This window comes from Hyla sarda, chromosome 5, assembly GCF_029499605.1.
Source record: "Hyla sarda isolate aHylSar1 chromosome 5, aHylSar1.hap1, whole genome shotgun sequence".
NCBI lineage: Eukaryota > Metazoa > Chordata > Amphibia > Anura > Hylidae > Hyla > Hyla sarda.
This window is the reverse complement of record NC_079193.1, coordinates 160,562,613-160,586,471: the sequence shown is the minus strand read 5'-3', so window position 1 is coordinate 160,586,471 and position 23,859 is coordinate 160,562,613. Positions and strand designations below refer to the sequence as shown.

Genomic DNA, 23,859 nt, shown 5'->3' with positions numbered 1-23,859 from the left:
AGTCAGAGATTTCTCAAGTGCGGAAGTCGCAAAAAAGTCTCATCGCATGAAAAAACCTACTAAATTTACACCAGCTCAGACACGGAGCAGAAAAAGCCACTACCAAAGCAAAAAAAAAAAAATTGCTTATGTGAAAGAAATTTATCAACAGGCTTAAACCAGTTTATAAATAAGTCACACATAAGCAAAAAAAATAGTAAGAAAAAAAGAACTAAAAAAAGGAATACATAAGCAAACATTGATAAATGTCCCCCTATGTGACTGGCCCTATATTACTGTTATGGGTAATTTTAATAAAATATTAAGCAAGTGCATTATTAGAATACAATTACATTACTGAGGGATGGTCTCTTAATTAAACTATTACCTTTTAAATACATTATATAATTTTGTATGGGAGTGGAAAATATAATTTCAAATATATATATTATACATTCTTCCAGAAAGCAATATATTTGACAGTCCTAAAAAAAATTCTAGACAGTACTCACAGTACTCTCTGCAGGTGCCAGCAACTGGCAAATGCATCAATCTTTGTAATAAAAAAAAAAAAAGCTGGTGTAAAAGTTCTGTAGCACCTAAAATTTTACACACACACACATATATATATATATATACATATATATATATATATGTATATATATATATATATATATATATATATATACACACACATTTCAATAAGGAGGACGCATTATATTTACTAAACAGAGTGTTATTTCTTTCTTCTCAAAACACATAATCACCAGTGTGGAAGCAATGTATACTGTCATTTTCTGTATTCCGGGGTTAAGGAATACATCCATAGATCCTTACATGTATACTTTTCTAAGTAGACACTTGATAAAAAAAATAATGTCTTGAACACTATTATTTTTGCCATATTTATAGTGTTTGGAATTGATAAATTATGCATTTGCATATGGTTATATTTATATGGAAATGTACAAAAAGTCAAAGTAATAATTATGTTTGAATTGGAAAAAAAAAGGTTTGGGGACAGGTTATATGGCTTACCTATGATGTAGCCTGGGTAAAGCTATGTTCCTACTATTATATATGTTTTATATAGTTTGAAATAGTATAGAGTATATAGTATAGGTACTAAAGAGAATTTGTAATACAATTGCTGGGATCCGATGTTTCATCATTGATGAGTTGTGATGATGATGATGATGATAATTAAGTGTAGTGTTAAGAGAATATAGGTGGCATTGCTATAATACATAACTGGAGCTATTAAATTGAAAATGATAACTAAAATGTAAAATTATACTAAAATCTATATATCCATAGAAAAATATCTCTACAACTGTTAATGCTACATCCCTACATTTAAACTACAATGGGAAATGCATCACAATAAAAAAAAAAGTATTTTAATTGCCTGATTAAAAGACAAGAAATAATAATGTAATGTTTCATAGTACTAGGGAATTTAATCTTAATTTAATAATATAGTTATGTATCTTTACCAGGCATTGGCTTGTTTATATTACTCTCAAAAGGTGACCATATACATATACAGTAGGACCATGGGGTAGCAATTATATTGTTAACAAACCTTAAATCTATAGTGTAACAAGTAATCTTTTTTCTAGACTATAATCATGTCATCTATATAGACCTTTTATATCCATCTGGATGTATAACTCCCTGTTGGTATCAGATGATGCAATACTTGGTTTGGGTTTATTACATGAGCCCATATTTTGCTTTCCAGATTATTCTTTAAACCTTAGAAATTTATGAGATTGGATACTTTTACTTACATAGTACAAGAGTAATTTTACCTAATCTGGTTGAGGTTATATTTAAATGATGACCTTCTGTAATGAGAAACAAATACAACTTAAATAATTGTATTTTCTCCACTTGCATGTATAGGCCAGATCCATCATTGAAAATTAACCTTCTTTGCATGCACTGTGGTCTGAAGGTCCTCAGATGGTTAAACTATTGCTATTTAGGTTATGGTTATTTTACTTGACTTGACACAGTTACAGTTGAGACATATAGTTTACCTATGGTGTCCAACTTCTAACCAGACAATATTCATTTCAATTCTTCTATTGTCAGTGCATGGAACCAGCATCATATATGCGCTGTCAATGTGCTCTAGCTTTACTATTGTGTTTTGATTGTTTACTAGGTTATTTTACTACAGCACATATCTACAGCCCAGAAAAACCAAAGACAATATTTAAAATTGTAATATTTGAAAAAAAAAAAAAAATATATATATATATAGTTTATTTTTTTCAAATATTACAATTTATCTATAAAGATTTTATTTATATCTTATTAAATAATAGATTACAGCCTCAAAGTAGCCTATCTTTGAGATCCCACTATAAGCAATATTTAACATGGTTCTATCTTTCAATTATCCTTGTTTTGACACTATTCATTGCATAATACATCAAATTCTAGGAAAGATGCATTATTATCTTTCCTACTATGTAGACAGCTATACAAAGACATAGATGTTCACAGAACTTACCATTCATGTACGAAGCTAGCCCTACTCAAAATTACAATCATCCACAATGTGGCTGATATTTCATATGTCTGATCGTTCATATGAATGATGGGACCATCAATATACCCCACTGCACTGACAGAACAGAGGCTTGCTGTGCCAGCATGTTCTTGCCATGAATTTGTTCCATCATGGCATGCACACACAGTATCAGCACATGACCAGAGGAAAAAAATCCAACATGATCATTTATCAAGTTGGATGACGGTTATTGTTAACGTTAGTTCTTCTAAGGTGATCCCCGAAAAAATAGTCAACATTTAATGGACATTCATATGTGTGGCTAATATAAATGCACTCCTAAAATGAAATGGCTGTACACTTTGCTTCCTTTTGTAAACAATTAGAAAGGGACAAAAGGTAAAGCCACATTAATTAAAAGAAAATTGACAAATGTTGGCACTCCTATGTAGGTTTAGGTATAATTTCCAGTTAAAAGGCATGTCCATTATATAAGTAAATCCCAAAGGTCGGGTTCACGTTTGAGAAGCACTTGGAAAATTTCCGTCTGGAGCTTCCAAGTGCGGCTAGCACAGATATTGCCGACCCTATAGACGGCAATGTCTGCAGAGCAGATTCCGCCAGAACACTGAGAAAGGTTCAATGTTCTGGCAGACTTTTTTGATTTGAATATTCTGTCAGGAATTCCAACCAGAAAATTCCACATTTCAAATGGGTTCACGGAAAACCCATTCACCTGCATGTTAAGTTTCATGTAGCGGAATTTCCGAGCAAAATTCCAGAGCGGTATTTTGGTCAGAAATTCTGTAGTGTGAACCCTGTCAAAAAGTCTATAAACGGCAATGACTGACTTCATACTTTACTAATGTTTTAAAGCTTAAGGCCCCCTGCTGCCTTGATACCGGCAATGTAAAAACTAGAGAATAGCATCTTTAGAATGCAAGATGGCTGTAATCATGTGATTTAACCAATTTATCCATGAACAGTAGTTAAACATTGTGCATGTGTGTTCAGCTACTGTTCAGTGCCTGTAGAAAAGTGATCACATGGAAAAAATTACAAGATGACCACCATCTTGCATGCTATGCCTGATTCCAGGGCAGCATTACAGTGTGCCTATTGCCTATTTGAAAATGTCAAGTGGGCAACACCTTTAAAAATGTGCTAAAATCATATAAAGATGTGTATCTTCAACAACTTCAACAAAACACACCATTTGCCTTATTACATAAATATTCTAGTCTTAGCAAATGTGGGCCATTGCATTTATGAGTTTTGTGCATAGCTTTATGAGTTGATTTCTAATTCGGGGCATAATATATATATATATATATATATATATATATATATATATATATATATGGGGTCTCATGCATACAAGAACATGAACATATCAGTGAATTTTCCTAAATTTGAGTCATCAATGTATAGATTATCAGAAAAAAAGAAAAGTGTTACAATGCAAATGCAAATCCTCACTGCCTACAACACCAGATTACGTGTGATGTCCATAAAAGTATAGCCTTAAACATACAGGAATCTTGCCATACTTATGAAGGGGGCACTTTTCAAATGGCAGCAAAAGGTTCTATTTTTTGTGATTTGGCAGGACAATATTTGCGTTCAGTATACTTTGCTTGTGCCATTGTAACCAAGCAGACAATATATATGATTCCTGCATGTTAATTAATAATATTGATTTCTCTATTAGGAAATGTATAATTAAATACAATAAAAAGCATATATATATATATATATATATATATATATATATATATTATACAGTAGAGTGTATGATAGTAAAAAGACATATAACTAATGCAACACTTGATAAGGAAGATTAAAAAATGATCAGAACATAAAGTATGTATCTAAGGTTCATGAAATGTTCTGTTGTGAGTCTTACAAATAAAATCAAAAGCACAAGCCGAATAAATGTATCGGTACTTAGTAAAACACTTCACATATGTATAGCGAATCTTAGTATGCAAACAACAAGCTGAATGTCCAGAGTCCAGAGTCAATATTAGCCTTTGGACATTGTAAAAGTATGTTGCATAGTTTGCAAAGAAAGCTTAAGAACGTGCTGAGGCCATGGCTTTATTCAATGTGATGACCAAGGGTAGAACAGATACTATGGGGACATTCATAAAAAGCTAATGAGTGTGTTAATGACGCCAAAATCACACCGCATAATCATTTCATTACATGTCTTTTGTGTATTTGTTTTCAACACATAAAAATGATTTGCATGAACACAGAGGACAAATGGATCACACTCCACCAGCCCCTTTAACAATAGCATTATTGAACAAGTTCAGTTTCAGTGTCTGCTACTCCCACATCACTAGAAATGACTCTATGGAGTTCTGCTGCTGAGTGATGTGTAACAGAATACTGCAAATCTGTGGCTGCTGGAGGTGAAATGAAGGTCATTTATCAAAGTCCCGCATATGGGGATAAGGGATTTTTTATAATAAATTAATAATGCAAATGATTTGAAAGCAATATTTATTTATTTTATTGATTTATTCCCTATAGCATCCCAAAGTTAACTTGTGTCGACAAAACAAATGTATGTTGTTGAAATTGGTTTCTTATTAAATTTTAGATATGTTTATATTTTTCATGTAGTAGATATACTTCATCTTCTGTTGACAAACTAAAAGTAAAACCATGGCAGACAGCGATACTGGATATATATATAGATTTTTGACACTGATTTTTATTAATTGTAATTGGTTACCATATATATACTCTTTGTGTTCAGTCACTTTGTATGCTTGATAAAGGCTGCACTGGCAGCTGAAACGTTGCATCTGTATTTATAATGGATTAAAGCCACTATTATTTTTTCACCTATTTTTGTGTGCTGCAGCCGTTTTTTGCCTTCTATATATATATATATATATATATATATATATATACAGATATATATATATATATATATATATATATACAGACAGCGATACTGTATGTATATATGTGTATATATATATATATATATATATATATAAATTCTGACTGCAAGTATCTAGTTTCTAGTGTCACACAAACCTACATTTATTTACATATTAAATTTGGGCTGTTTAGAGATTAATTGTCCATATATATATATATATATATATATATATATATATACATATACATATATATTTTTTTTATTTCTTTTTTTTATTTCTTTTTTTAACACTTTATTACAATTGTTATGTTGCAATATGTTTTGTTTATAATAAATCTTAGTCAACATACTAACTATGTGTGACTGCCTGCTTTCAATTTTAGATACATTTTGTGCTGTTATTCTTATTATTAATATAGGTTTATATAATTTTATTACATAAATATATATGATATGGACTTTTAAGGATAAAATTCTCTTACGGGATTATGGCTACATCATTGTTAGTTATAGTGCCAATCTTCTTGCAAGTTACACATTACAAAACCCTTTTATGTACTTAAGCCACAGAGGTCAGTTAAGTCGCCTAAAGCAAGAATATGGGATTCGTCAATAGGTCACGTGCATTAAATGACCGCACATCAGAAATGAACCTCGATTTATAAAGCCAGACAATTGCACTATCTGTATCCAAAAAGTATAGAAACATGTCTACTATTTTAACTCAAGACTTTTTAAAGACTTATAACATTGATCCGAGTGCATTTACATTGTGCTCACCATGACTGTTCAGCAGTCTCTGGTATGATGAATACATTTCTTTATTATCGTTGAATGTGACAAATACGCGTCTGTCAAGAATCAATTTTATAGCACTAAATTTACGTAGATTGTTATTGTAACTACTTTGCAAAAAATAAAAAAATTTAAGGAACCTGAGGTCATTTAGACTATTTGCATTGACACAAACAATTTGAGTGTCACAATGTCCCATCATAATATTTGACTGTCAATCAATAATAAATTCTGTTATTATTTTGCTAAGTATAGATGGATTGACACAGGATCTCATAACAGACAAAAGCGACAAAGCACTGGATGCTAAAACAATAATCATGATGATATCAAATACATGATTGGGAAGATAAACAATGGCGTTGAAGTTATTAACCCTTTACCTGATATTGCACACAAATAAAATGATTATTGTGCTAGTAAAGGATTTTCAATGCATTAGATATTAAACTTTAAATTCAGAGTTTGTACAGTTAAAAGAATTATAGTTAAATAAAACAAGGGGGTTCTACATTGTATATGTGGTGATAATAAAAAAAAAATATTATAATAACATATATAAAGTGATACCAAATAAAATTGACAACACTAAAATGTATCTATATTACATTGGAAAATATTAAATCATTCTATGTTGTTGAGGCTATCATGATAGAGGCCATTGCAGTAGTAAAAGGCCATCGAAGATCATAAACTAAGTATTATATGAGGTAGTATAATTTTACATGTGCAATGCCAGCTGCCATCTGTTTATACTATATAAACCAAAAATTGGAGGCAATATTAAATAGGACAAATCAGCATAGTAAAGTTATATGTTTACGAGTATAAGTTTTTATAGTTGCTAAAACCATCATATAGAACACCAATGCTTTCCATTTTCATAAGGACAAGGACTAGTTAAAGTTATTCCGAGCAACCATACACAAACAAAGTAAGAACTGCAGAGAGCAGCGAATGTCTAAATCTCACCATTACTACACACTAGAGCGGACAACATGATGACAATACCATGTCATTGCATCAAACTGTTTCTACTTTGTACCTGCAGATGCAAACAGTGGCCCACAAACAAATACACCAAGGGGCTACATACAGCAGGTCTCAAGGTTTACAGCATAGCTGACAAAGAGGAGATAACAATTATCCTGAAATATAAAGTAACCAGCAATTTCCCACTGACATCCCTAATACTCCATGTGTAGGGGAACAGCAGAAAGAAGTGAGAAAAGTACCTCCACCGGCCAGCATCACAGTCTCCTTCTCAACACTGTGTACCAGGGCACAGCATAAAATTTCATATTTGTGCCATTTACAACATGTTTTAAATGCAGGAATTACGTGCATTTTCAACATTGAAGGAATCAGCTCACTATCTCACACTGTGTTTTCATTTGTATTATAGAAGAAAAGTCACATGACACTGACCCCCAACTGAGTGATCACAATAGGAATGGCTCTATAAGCTGAAAAACCTCAGCAGTGAGAAAAACTAACTCGGATGAAAGCTTGGTGCTAAAAACGATCTTAAAAAAACATCCCAGTTCTGCCAATACTTCAAACGTATCAAAAGTCAGATGAAACAACGTGTCGAAATACAACATTCAAGCAAAAAGTTGCTAAAATAATAACTACAACTAAGCACATATACCATATTGCATAGATACTATCAATATGCTCATGAAATTATTTTAAACAAATGTATTATTAGGGCAACAGGAAAAGCTAACCCTTCCCCGGACTATCATACTCGCAGATGTTAATATTATTATAGCACAGTAAATCTTCCTAAGTTATATAAACTTTACACACATAAAATCAAAAAAAATCATAAAGTATTTTTAAATTGATTGTTATTATGTTTGATGATGATGATAATTAATTATTTACAAAACAAATCAGAATTTTTTAGTTTTTTAGGACCCTAAGTTTTTTTTCCCCAAAAAATGATTTTATAAAACTTAAATATGTGTACCCTTCAAACTGTGTACCCTTCAAATATGCTGCTGGTCACTGAAGTTCCCTTCTACTTCCAGTTGTCATGAAAGATCAATGAGTGATCATCAGTTCCCACCTAACACTGGTGCCAAATTTGTAAGGTAGGTGCCTTGGAGTTTTCACTGTTGTACTATTTAAAAAAAAAAAACATGTCGAAAAATCCCTTTAAATATACTTGTAGGTTTATCTGGTATTTCTATAGTGTCAACAGATTTCGGAATGCTATAATGTATTCATTCACATAATCCCCATCCCACAGAATCTTAAAATTCATGCCAAAAACAGATTAGGGCCTATTTTCATGTGTAGGTTAGAGTAGAAAAAAGACAGAGGTGACATGATAGAAACATTTAATAATATAAAGGGCATTTATAGAGTTCAAGAGGGCAACATCTCTAAACATAAGAGGATTTCTAGGACAAAGGGACCAAAAGGACATAACATGAAGTTAGAAGGAGACTTAACGGAAACAAAGAAAAATAATAACTAAACAAGATAATCCTTACCCAAACAACTCCATAGAAAATCCTTACACTATCATCCTCACATTAAACCTAAGATATCAGAAAAACATATGTATATAATACATAGGCTAGACTTAATAATCCACTCCTAAAGGTCAATTGCCAACTCAATTTCATTTTACACGATATATTATGTATTATGTATTGTTATTATTATTATTATATGTTTTACATGTATTTTCTTGTTAACCCCTTAAGGACTCAGCCCATTTTGGCCTTAAGGACTCAGACAATTTAATTTTTACGTTTTCATTTTTTCCTCCTCGCCTTCTAAAAATCATAACTCTTTTATATTTTCATCCACAGACTAGTATGAGGGCTTGTTTTTTGCGCGACCAGTTGTCCTTTGTAATGACATCACTCATTATATCATAAAATGTATGGCGCAACCAAAAAACACTATTTTTGTGGGGAAATTAAAACGAAAAGCGCAATTTTGCTAATTTTTGAAGGTTTTGTTTTCACGCCGTACAATTTATGGTAAAAGTGACATGTGTTCTTTATTCTGAGGGTCAATACGATTAAAATGATACCCATTATTATATACTTTTATATTATTGTTGCGCTTAAAAAAAATCACAAACTTTTTAACCAAATTAGTACGTTTATAATCCCTTTATTTTGATGACCTCTAACTTTTTTATTTTTCCGTATAAGTGGCGGTATGGGGGCTAATTTTTTGCGCCATGATCTGTACTTTTTTTTGATACCACATTTGCATATAAAAAACTTTTAATAAATTTTTTATAATTTTTTTTTAATAAAATGTATAAAAAAAGTAGGAATTTTGGACTTTTTTTATTTTTTTTCGTTCACGCCGTTCACCGTACGGGATCATTAACATTTTATTTTAATAGTTCGGACATTTACGCACGCGGCGATACCAAATATGTCTATAAAAAATGTTTTTTACGCTTTTTGGGGGTAAAATAGGAAAAAACGGACGTTTTACTTTTTTATTGGGGGAGGGGATTTTTCACTTTTTTTTTACTTTTACATTTTTTTACATTTTTTTTTACACTTGAATAGTCCCCATAGGGGACTATTCATAGCAATACCATGATTGCTAATACTGATCTGTTCTATGTATAGGACATAGAACAGATCAGTATTATCGGTCATCTCCTGCTCTGGTCTGCTCGATCACAGACCAGAGCAGGAGATGCCGGGAGCCGCACGGAGGAAGGAGAGGGGACCTCCGTGCGGCATTATGAATGATCGGATCCCCGCAGCAGCGCTGCGGGCGATCCGATCGTTCATTTAAATCGCGAACCGCCGCAGATGCCGGGATCTGTATTGATCCCGGCACCTGAGGGGTTAATGGCGGACGTCCGCGAGATCGCGGGCGTCGGCCATTGCCGGCGGGTCCCTGGCTGCGATCAGCAGCCGGGATCAGCCGCGCATGACACGGACATCGCTCCGATGTCCGCGGTTATGCTTAGGACGTAAATGTACGTCCTGGTGCGTTAAGTACCACCTCACCAGGACGTACATTTACGTCCTGCGTCCTTAAGGGGTTAAAGGGGTACTCCCCATAAAAAACTTTTTTTTTCTAAATCAACTGGTGCCTGAAAGTTAAACAGATTTGCAAATTACTTCTATTTAAAAATCTAAATCTTTCCAGTACTTATCAGCTGCTGTATGCTCCACAAGAAGTTTTTTTCTTTTTGAATTTCCTTTCTGTCTGACCACGGTGCTCTCTGCTGACACCTCTGTTCGTTTTAAGAACTGTTCAGAACAGGATAGGTTTGCCATGGGGATTTGCTCCTACTCTGGACAGCTCCTAAAATGGACAGAAGTGTCAGCAGAGAGCACTGTGGTCAAACGGAAAGGAAATTCAAAAAGAAAATAACTTCCTCTCTAACGTACAGCAGCTGATAAGTACTGGAAGGGTTAAGATCTTTAAATAGAAGTAAGTTACAAATCTGTTTAACTTTTTGGCACCAGTTGATTAACAAAAAAATGCTTTCCAGTGGAGTACCCATTTTAAGGGGTACTCTGGTGAAAACCTTTTTTCTTTTAAATCAACTGGTGGCAGAAAGTTAAACATATTTGTAAATTACTTCTATTAAAAATTCCTTTCTTTTTGGAACACTAATGACATCACGAACACAGTGCTCTCTGCTGACATCTCTGTCCATTTTAGCAACCATGCATAGCAGATGCATAGCAGATGTATGCTAAGGGCAGCATGGTGGCTCAGTGGTTAGCACTGCTGCCTTGCAATGCTGGAGACTTGGGTTTAAATCCCACTAAGGACAACAATAAATAAAGCGTTATTATTATTATAATAACGTCAGCAGAGAGAACTGTGGTCGTGATGTCATCAGAGAGGATTCCAAAAAGAAAAGAATTTCCTCTGTAGTATTCAGCAGCTAATAAGTACAGGAAGGATTAAGATTTTTTAATAGAAGTAATTTACAAATATGTTTAACTTTCTGCCACCAGTTGATTTAAAAGAAAAAAGGTTTTCACCGGAGTACCCCTTTAAGAGGAGGAAGCCTGACATAAGCCAAGAGAAAAGCACGTAAAGTAAAGAGAACATAAAAGATCCGTGTAACTCCTTGCCCAGAATTGAACTTTTGGCCCAGTGTTCCAATGAAGCCGTACTAACCGTTGTACCGCTATCCTGTCCACAATTATGTTAGGAAACCGTTAACAGTAAAAGCAGAAAAGGTCTTCTTTAATCACTCAGCCCCATTGTAGCATATGGTTTAAAACACAAGCTTTGGTTTGGAACGCAGCTTTACTCTTGAGATTTTCCTAATCCTCCAGGACAAATGCAGTCAATACTGGTAATTTGACAGAAAGGAGTACAGTAGACTAGTATTGACTTTATTAGCACATGAGAATACTAAGTGTTTTACATATAAATATTAATGATGCTATATATACTATATACACTCTCATGTAATGGGTTCTATGCTTCAAATATGTTATACTCTTTGTTATTCAAATGTATCATTTATACTATATGTCTATGAGGCCCCCAAGCCAAGATCACAGGGGCAGAGTGTAAGGAGGTGCCGTACATTATTTACATATGCACCTTTGTACTGCAAACTATGAGCAAGCTGCAAACATTAAAGTTTATGTACGGTATAGTCATAGACTGCACAATGGAATGTTCTATGTAAAAAAAACTTTAATAATATGTTGCTCTTATTTATGAGAACAGCATGTTTCAAAAAGAAAAGCAACTCTTTATCTGTTTTTTAAAATTTATAATACAGAAGGTTATTGAGAATTCATATCAACAAAAATGTAAAGAAAAATGATGTAACTTTTCCTTTATTTTTTATATTGTAGAGATCAAGTTTCGGAATTCTCTTGGTTTGTTCTTACTTGACTGCAGTGCTTTGTGGGAGATCATATGACTACCGCCCAACAACTAGTTCATCAACAGTTACTAGGCTGAAAGGTGAAGTTTGTAAATAGGAGCATTGCCAGACTCTGAACACATCTCGGGATTCTTGGGGCAATGGCTTTCTGGGAGTATTTAACAGAATAACCATAAATAGGTATAGCATAATATAAATAATACCGCAACCTAACATATTATTACTACCATACACCAGACAGGTAAAGGTGGTACTGGACAGGTAACCCTAGAAATTAGAAGGAGAACACAACCATAATTGGATCCAATGACTCGCAGCATCTTTTCTGGTTTCTGTTTCCCCCCATTTAATTTGGCTCAGACCTGTATAAAGGCTTTTCTTCATACGTCATCATTAGATACTCATTTTTTGCATCACATACCAGCCAAGACCACAACATACTGCCTCTATGACAACCACAATGGGGAAAATTCCAGAGTTCTGGCAAAATGTTCACCAAAAACTGGTTACCAAGGCTTGTGGACATTAATTATTATATATATGACAACTATTACATTTTAAACACTTTTTATGCACTTTTCTGTCTTGTCTAAAAAAAGATTGTGGCCTCGACAAAAAGGGGTGTGACTTTGTTACTGGAGACATGGCTAATAATGCCATAATGCATCAAAAATGTACCAGAAATTTGATGAAAGATTCAGTTGCACTTCAAGCTAACTATTAGTTGATCTAAACTTAGACTAGACAGTCTATGAATGTGACAACTTATTCCTTTGATAAATCTGGCACATCCTTAGCCTATCCAGCCTAAGTTTACCCTATCTAAGAAATAGACAGTTTTATAAAATATGGGGGAAGGGGCAGTGTAAACTTAGACTAGGCAGTCTAAGGGCATTATTATTGTTCTATCCTGCTGTAACAAGATATGCCAATTGGGGGAGATTTATCAATAATTGTCTTATTGTTTTTAGGTGTTTATCTCCCATTTGTTGCTTCCTTTTACCAAACTGTCGCATAGCATTTGATAAATTTGTCGCACAGAAGGCTCACCTCAAAATAGCTCTACTTTACATCACAATTGCCAGGGTGTCATATAGCCAAAGACATAGACTTAGAATGTTATTAACTTTTTTTTGACTAGGATTGTTGCCTATGTAATTTTTTGTGATAAAATTGAACAGAACAATTTCAATAAACACTGTCTTAAAGGGGTACTCCGGTGGAAAACTTTCTTTTTTTTTTTTTTAATCAAATTGTGCCAGAAAGTTAAACAGATTTGTAAATTACTTCTATTAAAAAATCTTAATCCTTCCAGTACTTATTAGCTGCTGAATACTACAGAGAAAATTATTTTCTTTTTGGAGCACAGAGCTCTCTGCTGATATCACGAGCACAGTGCTCTCTGCTGACATCTCTGTCCATTTTAGGAACTGTCCAGAGCAGTATATGTTTGCTATGGGGATTTTCTCCTATTCTGGACAGTTCTAAACCTCTTAAGGACGCAGGGCGCCTGGTCCCGGTAAATAACACAGGGCCACGCCGTCATACCAGGTCAGTCCTGGCGGCTAATGATATCCGGGACCCTAGGCTAATAGAGTACGGCACCAATCGTTGTGCCGCGTGCTATTAACCTTTTAGACACGGAGATCAAATTTGATCGCCGCGTCTAAAATGAAAGTGAAAGCTTCCCGGCCGCTCAGTCAGGCTGATCAGGACCATCGTGATAAAATCACGATGTCCCGATCAGCTAGCACGCGAGCGGAGATCCCCTCACCTGTCTCCGTCGTGTCCGATCGGCGATTGATTGCTCCAAGCCTGAGATGCAGGCTTGAGCAATCGACCGTCTATAAGGGGGCATTCACACCACGTTTTTGCAATACAGTTCCCATATACGTTTTCTATGTGAAAACCGTATGGAACCGTATTGAAAACCGTATGCATTGACTCTCCATTGAAAACCGTATGCCAAAAGATGCATCAGGTTGTGTCCGTTTTGCATCCTGTACGGTTTTGTCAGTTTTTTTTCCTGTACATAAAACCGTAGTCTACCATGGTTTTAGGTCCGGTTGAAAAACTGTATTAAACCGTATACGTTTTTTTAACATGGGAGTCAATGGGAACCGTACAGAACTGTATGTGCATACAGTTCCATCCGGTTTTCACAATACGGTTTTTGACTTTGCACAGTTTTTTTTTCTTGGAATTTCAATCAAACAAGTAAAACTTTATTCAAAATGGAGTGAAAAGTTAAAAACGTATACGTTTTTTTCTTAAAAAACGGATGCAACCGGATGTCAGTTTTCAAACCGTATACGGTTTTTAACTGTATATGGGTTAAAATTTGTACACACGTTTTGATACACTTTAGTCAGGTTTTGAGGAATCCGTTTTTCCTCAAAAACCTGATACAGGAACTGTATTGCAAAAACGTGGTGTGAATGCAGCCTAACACTGATCAATGCAAAGCTATGGCTTTGCAGGGATCAGTGTAAAAGATCAGTGTGTGCAGTGGTATAGCACCCTATGGAAGCTTTAACACTGCAAAAGAAAAGTGGAAAAAAAAAGTTAACCCCTTCCCTAATAAATGTTTGAATCTCCCCCCTTTTCCCATAAAAAAAAAAACAGTGTAAATAAAAATAAACATATATGGTATCACCGCGTGCGTAAATGTCCGAATTATAAAAATATATTGTTAATTAAATCGCAGGTCAATGGCGTATGCGCAAAAAAATTCCAAAGTCCAAAATAGCGTATTTTTGGTCACTTTTTATATCATGAAAAAATGAATAAAATGCGATAAAAAAAATTGGATGAATACAAAAATGGTACTGATAAAAACTTCAGATCACGGCGCAAAAAATTAGTCCTCATACTGGCCCGTACGCGGAAAAATTTTGAAGTTATAGGGGTCAGAAGATGAGAATTTTTAACGTATAAATTTTCCTGCATGTAGTAATGTTTTTATTTTTGAAGTACGAAAAAATCAAACCTAGATGAGTAGGATATCATTTTAACCATATGGACCTACAGAATAACCATAAGGTGTCATTTTTACCGAAAAATGCACTGCGTATAAATGGAAGCCCCAAAAATTTACAAAACAGCATTTTTTCTTAAATTTTGTCGCACAATGAATTTTTTCTCTGTTTCGCTGTGGATTTTTTGGTAAAATGACTAATGTCACTGCAAAGTAGAATTGGTGGCACAAAAAATAAGCCATTATATGGAATTTTATGTAAAAAATTGAAAGTGGTATGATTTTTAGAAGGTGATGAGGAAAAAATGAAAATGCAAAAACGGAAAAACCCTTAAGAGGTTAAAATGGACAGAGATGTTAGCAGAGAGCACTGTGCTCATGATTCAGCAGAGAGCTCTGTGTTTCAAAAAGAAAATAATTTCCTCTGTAGTATTCAGCAGCTAATAAGTACTGGAAGGATTAAGATTTTTTAATAGAAGTAATTTACAAATTTGTTTAACTTTCTGGCCCCAGTTGATTTAAAAAAAAAGTTTTCCACTGGAGTACCACTTTAAAGTGTGAACAGTTCAGATAACACTGCATATGTTACCAATTAAAACTGATAATTATTCTGTCATGATTTGTAACTTGAAGAAGCATGGAAGGTTAAAAAAAAACTGATTTGGTGGAGAAAAAAAACCTCACATGACACGCTACTCTTCTAAGCAATATTCCATTACTGTAAGGCTTAAAAAAAATAAAAATAAAAACCTTCAGCGATGTTTAGCTGCTGTACTATCATGGTGCCTTTTAGATGATGATTTTCTGAAGCTGGTCAGATAAATAGCGACCAAATCGCATCTGATAAATTGATGAGCACTGCAAAACTCATCTACATTAGACATCAATAAAGATCAGTTGGTAAGGTTCTCTATCTTAAGAGTTGCAAAAAAGTCACAGCTGAAATGGACACGACAAATTATGCAACAAATTTTGACAAAAAAAGTAGTGTTCGGTGATGTTATGCTACATTATATGACCTATAGGATTTCCTTCACCCTATACACGTGTGAGTATTTTTGGTCTTGTACTATATTCTGTGACAAGGTTTTTTTTTTTCATCTGGAGTAAACATTGTTAGGTTGACACTGCACAATTATATATTTATCTGTTGGTGTATTGGTTGCCCTTGTGTTTGTGAAGTTGTGTTAGCTGATGTGGCCGGCTCCATGTTGGATGTACACAGAATCTCGGAAATGACTTTGTAATGCAGCCAGCATTTCCCATGAATCCTCTGGCTTTGGCTGGGGCGTTTGATTATTGCAGAAGGTAATGTTATCAGGCTGCTAGTGCTAGACTCATGGTTGGTGTCAGTTCACACTGTGCAGATTTCATAGGTTTTTCTTTACTAATAAGTGTCTTTTTTAGAGAAATATTGCCATGAAGCAAAGATTATTTCACAACTGAGTGCTTAATAACATTTTAGGCCATGTTTTTACCTGTTGAATTTGTACTTAATTGTTATTGCATTTTAGCTGTTTTTGCAGTGATTTTCCAAAATTGCTGTAAAAATTGCACGTTCTTACCATCCTTTGCACAATTACAGGAAATTATCTTTATTTTTTACATTATTTCGGGGGGGAAAAACTGAAAAAAAAACATTATATTCCTGCTGCCTCTATGGGGTCAGGATGTACAGTGATCCCTCAACTTACAATGGCCCCAACATACAATAGTTTAAACATGCAATGGTCTTTTCTGGACCATTGTAACTTGAAACCAGACTCAACATACAATGCTACAGACAGTCCAGATCTGTCAAACCTGTCAATACCTGGAAGAGCTGACCAATAACAATTTCACTGGTAAAACACCTGTATTACTGAAGCATATGCACTGAATTCCTGTCTGGTAGCACTTACCTACAGTACAGGGAGGTACTACATGTTCTGCACTACTCTTGACCTGTGCCACTGTTACCTGCTCCTTCTGACACCAGCTTAGGGTGACTCCATTTTACTTTTTTGGGACACTGTGTGTACTGTTCAGGACCCTGAAGAAGCTCCTGTCCTCTACATAGACAGTGATTACAGCTCCCAGCAGCTCTTTCTTACTTTTATATGTAAGGACTTGCTTTATTTTTATTAGTTATCTACTTATTTTTGTTTAATCCTCAATTGTTTAATCCTCACTTTTGGATGACATTTTGGTGGCTTCAGAACCAATTACCAGGTTTCCATAGAGTTATAGTCTCAACATACAATGGTTTCAACATACAAAGGTCGTCCTGGAACCAATTAATATTGTAACTTGAGGGACCACTGTATAGTAGCTATACATTTTCCCAGAGGTTAGCACAGCCTCTAGGGAAGTGTATAACTACTATATATCCTGATCCCATAGAAATAACACGTATACAGATCTGGATAGGGAGGGGTCTTAGAGATATTAAGAGGGAATCTGGTAGATGATTGTGTCATCCTGTAGTCCACAGGAAGTCAGAACCCAGGTCTGACAGCCTAAGACTTACATTCAACACAGTAATGCTTTTTTGAGTCAGACTGGTGATAACATAACCAAAATTGTGCCTAACACAAATACCTGATATATATATATATATATATATATATATATATATATATATATATATACATATATATATAGATGATTTTACTGATGATAGATTGCTTTTATGATCAGATTACATTATTAAGTCATTTTCATGAAGCTGCTAAATTTCTGTCTATAATACTGGTAAGGTGCCAGTAATTTGTTCTGCTTTTCATGAGCCAGTGCATTCAATGGGCAGTAAATTTCCAGCATTCTGTTGAATACGTAGAATGTTTACAAAAGACAATGTCAAAGTTTTGATTAGGATCCAAAAACATGCTGCATGACACAAAGCAACCGGTTCATGCTGAAAAGGTTGAAATATTAATCAGATAAATCCATCATTGTGAGGAGAAGATTGCTATAAAAATCTAAACCCACATGCCAATATAATCTACATATATTTAAAACCTTCCATTGACATCTCTATAGGTAATATAGATGGTGTCACAAATCACGTATGATTTTATTAACTAATGTTCTGCTCATATGTTAGGTTCTGATGACATACAATTAAGAGAGGAAGTGTTATTTCTGTCCTGGTCTGTGTTCACACACAACAATTGAATTTGCTGTGTGTGAACAGTTTTATGTTCTCTGGTCAGGGAAAAGTTTATGTCTCTGGCTTTTTCAGCCTCAGCCTCTGTTGTCCAATAGCCTTTAGGGTGTGTCTACTATTGATATATTTAAAACCTTCCATTGATATGTCTCCTGGTATATAGATGGTGTCACAAATCACGTATGATTTTATTAACTAATGTTCTGCTCATATTTTAGGTTCTCATGACATACAATAAAGAGAGAAAGTGTTATGTCTGTCCTGGTCTGTGTTCACACACAGCTATTGGATTTGCTGTGTGTGAACAGTTTTATGTTCTCTGGTCAGGGAATAGTTTATGTCTCTGTCTTTTTCAGCCTCAGCCTCTGTTGTCCAATACCCTTTAGGGTGTGTCTACTTAAGTTCAGTACTGACTAGCTTCAGGGCTGGTGATACTTTATTTGGACTTCATTTACTGATGGACTTCCTGATGTCTAGCTGCTAACATGCTGGCTACGCTGCTAATGGAAGCTTTGGGTGATAACTCTTCTTATTTGAGCTTTTAATCTACTATCTCTGTTTTAGCATGCACTTTGTATTTTCTGGTTTTAGCCATGTTAGGTGACATGCTCTTAGTGGATTTTAAGCTGTGTTTGTTTAGTCGGTTTTAGCGTTTGTATATCCTTTCTGCTATGTGTCTGTTCACACTGTGTTTTCTCTTGTATCCGTTTATGTGAAGTTCAGTGTTTTATATTTCAGTTTTCCTACTGTGTCAGCTTCTGACCACACTGGTGAGTGTGCCGCTGGCCAGTAGTCTATTTGGATTTATTATTAATGGCTACTTCTTTAGTGGAGTGGAGTGTCCAGTTTGTGTGTCCAGTGTGAACAGTGTCCTATCTGGCATTCCTGTTACCTGTCCATGGGGACTCAGAAGGTATTGTTATTCCTGTGTCTTCTTGAGGTGTTCTGAAGGGATTGTGATTATTCCTGTCTTGCGTTCAGTGTGAACAGTGTTCTATATATATACCCTGTGTATCTAGGCATCCCTATTACCTGTCCATGGGGACTTTGTGTCCACTGGAGGTTTGCATAGGGAATGCAAAAAAATTCCTGTTTAGCTATAGATCCCGTTTACCTTTGTCTGTGGGGACTCTGATGGTATTGTTATTCCTGTGTCTACCAGAGGTTTTTCTTGGGGATTAAGCTTATTCCTGTTTTGTTCTGGAGTATGTTCAGACTTATCCGTTTTCCTGTCTGGTGTTTTGAACTCTAAATATTTATTAGTTCTTTATTCAGATCTCTGGAGTTCTGTACATGACTACTGATCTATAGTATTCTCTGTTCACGACTACTGAGTCCTCTGTTCATGACCACTGATCCATAGTGTCCCCTGTGCTGCTCACTGATCTGTGTCCTCTGAACTTAATCTGTTATAGAGTTCTATGTTCCTGTTATGTTTCTGGTTTGTGACCGACTATTTATTAGTATGTGTTTTTATTAGGCCTCTGCACTTTAGTTCAGGAAGGGACCAGCGCCCAGTTTTCCATCCACCGTTTAGGGTGGATGGGCAAGTAGGCAAGGAGTGCGGTTTTAGGGTCAGTTTAGGGCTCACTCTCCCTGTCCCCTGGGCAGAAAGACAAATAATTAACTTGTCTCCAAAGATTTTCCATGACAGAAAACAATGCCGTGTCATGTATGGGAAGGAAAACGGTGCACTCTACAACTACAACTAGAAGATGATCCCTACTGTGGAATAAGTGCAGGGACGTCTCAGGTTAAAACAAAAACTACAAACAATACAGTAAAGGTCAGGGAGAAACAGTCAGGACACAATGGGTTAACACGCACATGATACTAAACTCAGAGGGAGACAAACAAGCAGATAGGATAATCAGCAAGCTGGATCAAAAAGCCAAGCGGACAACAGAAGTACGGAATCATCTAGCGAAAGGTTAATTAAATATAAAAGCCAAAGTCACAGAACCAGAACAAAGAATCAAATGCAAGATATAGCTAGCTACAGAGTAAAAGCTCTTTTACAAGCACTGTCTGGGAGGACACTGTAGACTTAAATAGCCAGAGCAAGATGGGTGTGGACATAAAAGCGACACCTCGTTGGCCAGAGAAACACAAGACAAGCTTTGCTGACAAACAGGGGAAATTAAACAGATACATCTCTATCAGCCGAATAGTAGGTTAGTTTTGCAACATGTTTCTTTTTCTAAACAACATTTTCCATCCCTTTTTTAGTTGGAAACCACGTTTATCTTTACATTTGCTTATTTGTAGGATTTTAGCTGTTTATTGATATTCTACTTAAAAAGTAAAAAATGAAATGTAAAAATGTAAAAAAAAATTGTAAAAATGTAAAAAAAAAAAAGATACCTTGGCAATGAGACCTTTGTGTAGGCCATCAGTTGGGACTAAACCAGCTGATATTCATTTGTACAGGGGGCTGATTTCGTTTTAATTACTGATAGATGTCAGCTGTTGTCTTGGCTTTCCATGCCTTTTTTTTTGCCTTCCTCTCTTTATGTGTCAATTACCTTTCTCTATGTCATTTCACATTATTACACATAAACTGATTTCTGAGCTTATTTGTTTTGGTTTCTTTGTATGTATGGGTTATATGGGTTGTTTCCAACATCTGGTGAAAATTTCTTACCCGTTGTATTTAATACAAAAATGGACAGGGTTGGTCAAAGCAGAAGCTGCTGATAGTAGATCTTCACTATGGCTCTATAATGCTTGTGTGCTCTAATAAGGCATATGCATATGGTTAGTCTAAGTCAGATAACTCTTGTAACAACAAATACTGTGATCTATTTACATATAGAGCTACAGTCAAATATTAAACCTCATATTCTCCATTGCCTTTCAAAGATCTGTACAGTGTTTTCTTTACACCACTTACTATATTCTAATAACCACCCTCCCAGAATACAACCACATCATTACAACAGCAGAGGTTAGCTCTCTATGGTATTGATCAGTTCTAATAATTGTAATGGCCTATAACACAGGCTGAAACTCAGACAGACACAATCTACATAAAATAAAACATTTGTAATTAAAAATGTGAACTTTTATCTTTATAGAATGTTAGATATTATGTATAGAAAAAGTCCACCTTCAGTAAGATTTCCTGCATAACATTAGAAATTCTGACACTAGGAGCTTAGCATCTGTCACAATGTTATTAAAAAAACATGCTGAGGAAATGTCACTCTTTTTACTGCTAGAAATTTGGAAGCTCTACTTTCTCAAGAGAACGAACAATGTTTGCCATTTAGTTATTTAGTTATATTATTTATTAACACACTTTATGGACAAAGTTATTGGGACACCTACTCATTTCAGGAGTACAGGAGCTTTTAGGACAACCCATTCTAGATACATATGCATATGGACAGGTAGTCCATCTGGTCTGACCCTTGCCTGCCTTTGACTACTCTATTGCATTCAGATTTTGTACTTATCCGCTCTTTCTGTTACCGACCTAGCTAGTTTGACCCTGATTATACATTTGTTTGTCCATTCCCTGTTTGTGTTTCTATTGCTGTTCTGTTGTTTGTTAACGCTTTTGTGCCCAGACTTTTTCTCTGACATACAGTGTTCTTCGTTACTTTGACTTCACTTTGCCCTGCATCTTAGTAGCATAGGGACCAGCACTGTGATTGGGGCCACCCCAAAAGTTACAGAGGGTGTCAGTAAGTTCAGAGCCACACTTATCCCTGCCCAGAGGTCACTCTTCTGGGAATATTTTCCACAAGATTTTGGGATGTGTATTGTGAGGTCAGACACTGATGATGGATGACAGGGCCTGGTAATCTCCATTCTAGTGCATCACAAAAGGATCAATGCGGTTGAGGTCAGGAATCAATCAATGTATGCCAAGCCCTGGAAAACAACCACATAGCATTATCCCTCCTCCAGCAAACTTTACAGTTGGCACAATGCAGTCAGGCAGGTAATGTTATCCTGGCATTTGCCAAACCCAAACTCATCTATAATGCTGCCAGATAGAGAAGTGTAATTTATCACTCCAGAGAACACATATTGTTCCCTAGGGTGTTTTACACCCCACTAATTTGACGTTTGGCTTTGTACTTAGTGATGTAAAACTTTCAGCTACTTGGTCATTTAAACACGATCCATGAAGATCCTGATATACAGTTTTTGTGCTGATTTTACTACAGTTATTGAGTTAGTAGAGCACTGTCAACCTTGATGCACCTCAGCACTTGGCAACCCTACACTTGGCAACACCACATTGTAATTTTACCTGATTTCCTACTTCATAGCATTTCCTCCTTCATTTTAAAAGAAGGAACATACATTTCTTTTACTTATGGGATTCATATTCAGCTGTACGTTATACCAGAATGTCACAATTATAAAACAAAACATGACAACAAATAAAAAAATGAAATTTTTTTTGCATACCTTTAATATTCCATATTGCCCCCTTTAGCATTAATGACAGCATGCATTGTTGTCTATGAAGGCACAATCTCTTGCTGGTGGTATAGCTGCCCTTTCATCTTGACAAAATGCCACCAGGTAATGGAAAGTCTTTGGTCGACTTGCATGAACCGAACATTTGAGATCTTGCCAGAGTGGCTCGATAGTATTAAGGTCAGGAGACTGTGATGGCCCCTCCAGTAACTTTTTCTGCTGTAACCACTGGAGGGTCAACTTGAGCTTGAGCTTAGGGTCATTTTCATGTTGAAAACTCCAAGAGTGTTTTATGCATGGCTTTTGTGCAAAAGAATACAAATCGTCTGCTAGTATTTTCTGATAGCATGCTGCATTCATCTTGTAAACAATTTTCACAAGATTCCCCGAGTCTTTAGAGCTTACACATTCCTAAGACATCAGTGAGCCACTACCAAGCTTTACAGTAAGGATGGTATTATTTCACCAAAGGTTTTGTTGACCCTTCTCCAAATACATTGATAATGGTTGTTTTGACAATACAGCTCTATTTTGGTCTCATCATTCCAAATGACGGTGTGTGAGAAGCTATAAGATGTGTCAAGGTGTTGTTAAACTTATTTTGTGAAATTGGTGCAGTAATAGTTCCTTTCTGGCAACTCAACCATGCAGATACCTTTTTATATTCTTTCTTTCTAAGTTCTATTACCTTGTTAGGCAGATCTTTTAACAGTTCTTGGCATAGTATCTCTCCTGTTAGTATCTCTTCTGGTGTTTTTACCTAAGAGCTAACAAATTCATTGACTATTTATACACAGGCACTAATTACTAATCTAGAAATTCACAGGTGTGGAAAATAAGCCTTTAATTGTCATTTTTACATGTGTGTGTCACCTTGTGTGTGTATAACAAGGCCAAATGTTCTAGGGTATGTAAACTTTACATTAGGGCCATTTTGGTTATTTATGTTATAATTATCATTTTCCACCACATGAACATAGCCTTATAGTCCCAGCAGTCTTCCCAAAACTGACCCCTCCGAAACTTACAAAAGTATTTAACCATGCCACCTTAGCAACAGCTAGCAAAGAGTTCTGAAAGTTGCTCACTTCTGCAGCTGACTATCCTATTGTTAAGGACATCACATTGCTCTCCTTGACTCTTCAGGCCTTGCTTATGGATGCGGAGTACTAGGCATGTATATAGTACTGCTAATACTGTGAATAAGCACATCTAGTATTCTGCATACATTCTG

The 23,859-nt window shown here is 35.3% G+C and overlaps 1 protein-coding gene and 1 long non-coding RNA gene across 3 annotated transcripts in view; one reads left to right on the top strand and one right to left on the bottom strand.

The window, feature by feature from the left end:
• Nucleotides 1-7,561, bottom strand: part of LOC130273568 (uncharacterized) — a 77,343-nt gene extending 69,782 nt beyond the window's left edge. The window contains exon 1 of one of the 2 annotated variants that reach the window (XR_008844046.1): nucleotides 7,436-7,561. This is a non-coding gene — a long non-coding RNA (uncharacterized LOC130273568). Of the gene's footprint in view, nucleotides 1-2,503; nucleotides 2,525-7,435 lie in introns of those variants that run through there. The other variant, XR_008844048.1, reaches the window with a different exon arrangement.
• A 14,547-nt stretch (nucleotides 7,562-22,108) lies between these two features.
• KIF15 (kinesin family member 15) overlaps nucleotides 22,109-23,859 on the top strand; it is a 197,436-nt gene continuing 195,685 nt past the window's right edge. Inside the window, exon 1 of the mRNA XM_056520587.1 lies at nucleotides 22,109-22,137. Within this exon, the coding sequence (XP_056376562.1) occupies nucleotides 22,124-22,137 (14 nt within the window). The 5' untranslated portion in view covers nucleotides 22,109-22,123. The remainder of the gene's footprint in view (nucleotides 22,138-23,859) is intronic.